Here is a 3,034-nt window from a genome sequence, read left to right as displayed (position 1 = left end):
CCTTGAGGTAATGGTAGTTTTTCTGCTCAACGCTATGTGGAGGGGTGAGGGGAACAGTAGTCCCCTTTTTAAAATAAGGAACATGGGCTGGATATAAACTGTTGACTTCCTCTGCCTGGCCTTTTCTTACCTGGAAGACCGAGAGACGAGAGACCCCTCAAACCCCTATTAAGGAAAGGGGGCTTGTAGGGAAGAGATGGCAAGCATTTAGCCGTCGAGATGACCTCATCATGAGAGTGGAGAGGGGCTGTCAGTATGAAATGAATCTCGTACCCATGTGTCCCAGGGAGGGAGTTACTAATTTGTAAAGCACTCTGAGATTATGTGGAAGGTGCAAAGTGGTATTTATTTTTCAGACATCTAGCAGAGAATATCCTAAGCCCGTGAGCTCCAGTTCTATTTCTCTCTCTTTAACTTGGGCCATTTCTTGGGCACAGGCTCCTCATGGACCTCCAGCTGCCTCCTGCCAGGCACTGGGTCCTGAGCACCTCCAGGACTGGCGGCCTGGCTGTACAGAGCCTCCCAGAGCTTTTGTTTGATGGCCTTGCCCAGCTCCAAGCTGTACCTCTTGGGGGTCCCTGAAGGATTCCATAGCATCGGCTCAACCACAGAGTGGTACAGAGCCCTGTAACCCTCTGTGGAGAGGCCGTGGATGGTCAGCTTGTCCTCGGACAACTGCTGTCTCTGTCTGGTTTCAGGAAACAACGCTTGGCCCTTCCAGGCCGCTGTCCCAATGTTCCGGGGTAATGCTTGGGTGGCAGCCACATGTTCGGCATATCTCTTCTCAAGATCTTGGCGGACTGTTACTTTTTTCTCCTTTGAACTTTCTTTACTCTAGCCAGGAAGAAAGCAGAGAAGTCAAAGCTAAAACTTGAGAAGGGAGCTCAGAATAATTATCTGGGATTTGTGTCCCAGAGTCTTGGTTACAGCCACAACCAACATTTGTCTAGCGTGTTCTAGTTTACTGAATTCCTTCATGTATGCCACTGCGTGCGTTCCCCCATAACCCTGTAAGGTCAGCAGGGGACGGTTTGACAGGCAAGGAAATCGGAATTGGTTTGCCCAAGGCCACACAGTTAGAAGGTTAATAACCATCCTGTCATCTACTGAATGCCATGCAGGATGTTAAGCATTTACCCTTTGCACTCTATTAGCTTAATCGTGAAACCCTGTGGGGGAAGGGCCATTATTCCCCATTTTATAGATGAAGAAGACAGAGGCAGAGAGAGGCTAAGCCCACGGTTCTCCTCAATTATAGTTAGAGCTGGAATCTGAAGCCAGACAGCTTAGCTCCAGGGTGCAGTCTGAGCTCTGCTGGCCCCATGGAGTGATGGACCTCTTGGGAGGCCAGGTTCTCCAGGTGGAAGTTCACAGCAAGATCTGCAGCTCACCTCTTGGTGTTCGGTGTGTGTGCGTAAGGGCACTACCCGTATCCGGGCTTTTCCCACCCTTGTTTTCCCTTTGCATCAAGATCCTTCTGCCCGTGCTTATGAAAGCCGCTTCATCCTCCCATAGAACCAGGCAGGGTGTAAACAGCATGAGCCCAGATCTGGTACTCTCTCCACTATAGCATGCTGCTGCCCACGTCCCCACCCTCCACCACCACCCCCCACAGCCCTGTCTTTAACTTTAGGATTTTCCTTCACTCTATATAAATCACTTAAGCATTAAATGTTCCCTAGCTTACGTTTCCCTGTCCCCACTTCGTCCCATTTCCTCCACCACAGCCACCATGTACCTTGTTGACGCCTCCTGCAGACCTCCTGAGCCTCGGTGAGCCTGAGTGCTGCCCCACTGGCCGTTTGCCCTTGGAACTGATGGAGTTTCTTATCCCGTACCGATGCATGGCTTTTGTTGCTGAATTGTCCTTGGGTTTTAATCCCTTCGAGGGCTTTTCTTCAAACTTGCGTGGTCCTGGGCAACACTTATTCTTAAGTTGTCGCCTGAGCACCAGCTTAATCAGGGAGAAAGAACTGGCAATTAACGGATTCTTTACAACTTCCCAAGAAGAGGTGCTACCTGGTGCTGGGGTCCTGATGTTCTGCTTTGCACACATTCTGGCCGTCCAGATGTTGGTGAGAGCCGGTGAGTCCACATAGCAGTCCTGAAGCCTGGTGTTCAGTAGGATGGACTGACGGAGCCTATAGGTGGGGATGCTGGAGTCTCGTCTCACGTAGATTGGATGCTAGAATTACAAAGGGAGAAAAAGGAATTAAAAAAAGACCAGTTCCCAAGCAGAGACTAGAAGGTCCACTTTGGCAAAGTATTAACATCTTTTTACCCATCATTCCTTCTACACAGCTCTTAGAAATCTTTCTATCCATCTGGTCTCCTGCTCACCAAAGCTTTTTGTACCAAGTACAGAAACAAGGTCACGATGATATTCAGGCTGTCAGAGAACATAGCAATGCTTGTTCTGGAAGCTGGAAGTGGAGGTTTGGGAAGCACTTACAAGGAATCAGAGACAATTCCTGTCTACTGGAAAGCTTAGGGAACCGTGGCGGGAAAGGAATGGAAATGAGATCACTCAACACTCTTCTAGGAACTGCAGTCACCCCTCCACCATGCCGCAACACAGAAAGAACAGCAGGTAAAGTTCTGCCAAACCCTAAATATAATTCTTAACCAGACCGCCATGGGCCAAGAAAGGCTGCTCAAGAAATACTGGGTTCCATAAAGGCAAAAGCACAAGGTAAATGATGCTGACCTCCATTTCCTGGGACCAGCCAAGAACAAGAGAACAATTTGGATAGATTAGAAGCACACATTTAAAGAGACCTGGCCTTCTAAGAAACGTCATCGGTAAAAAAAATAAAATCACCTTACCATTGTTTCGGTTGCCTTAAATTTTATTTTATCTAGCTTAGTAGGGGGAAGAAATATGTATTTCCTTTTCCCTTTTTCTCTTTTGCTTTTTTTGGTGGTTGTTTTGCTTTGTTTTGTTTTAATATTTCTAGTCACCTGTCGTTCTCTGCCTCAGTCATATATGAGCAATTTGCAGTTTGTTTGGATTTTGGCTCACACGCAGGCAGTT

General features: G+C 47.9%; 1 protein-coding gene across 2 annotated transcripts; it reads right to left on the bottom strand.

Moving 5' to 3' along the window:
• Window positions 1-333: 333 nt before the first annotated feature.
• CD3H22orf31 (chromosome D3 C22orf31 homolog) lies at window positions 334-3,034 on the bottom strand. Of its 2 annotated transcripts, none has more exons than XM_042910790.1 (3): window positions 2,962-3,034; window positions 1,739-2,185; window positions 334-834 (listed from the first exon to the last, which is right to left on the bottom strand). In XM_042910790.1, exons 2-3 carry the CDS (start codon window positions 2,054-2,056, stop codon window positions 397-399), a joined length of 756 nt encoding a protein of 251 aa, XP_042766724.1. In that variant the 5' UTR covers window positions 2,057-2,185; window positions 2,962-3,034; the 3' UTR covers window positions 334-396. The 2 variants fall into 2 exon arrangements, with proteins under 2 accessions (XP_042766724.1, XP_042766723.1); XM_042910789.1 differs by lacking the exon at window positions 2,962-3,034 and adding an exon at window positions 2,827-2,856.

The sequence above is a fragment of the Panthera leo genome, chromosome D3, assembly GCF_018350215.1.
Source record: "Panthera leo isolate Ple1 chromosome D3, P.leo_Ple1_pat1.1, whole genome shotgun sequence".
Classification (NCBI taxonomy): domain Eukaryota; kingdom Metazoa; phylum Chordata; class Mammalia; order Carnivora; family Felidae; genus Panthera; species Panthera leo.
The sequence above is the reverse complement of the archived record's forward strand: the minus strand, read 5'-3'. Positions and strand labels throughout refer to the sequence as shown.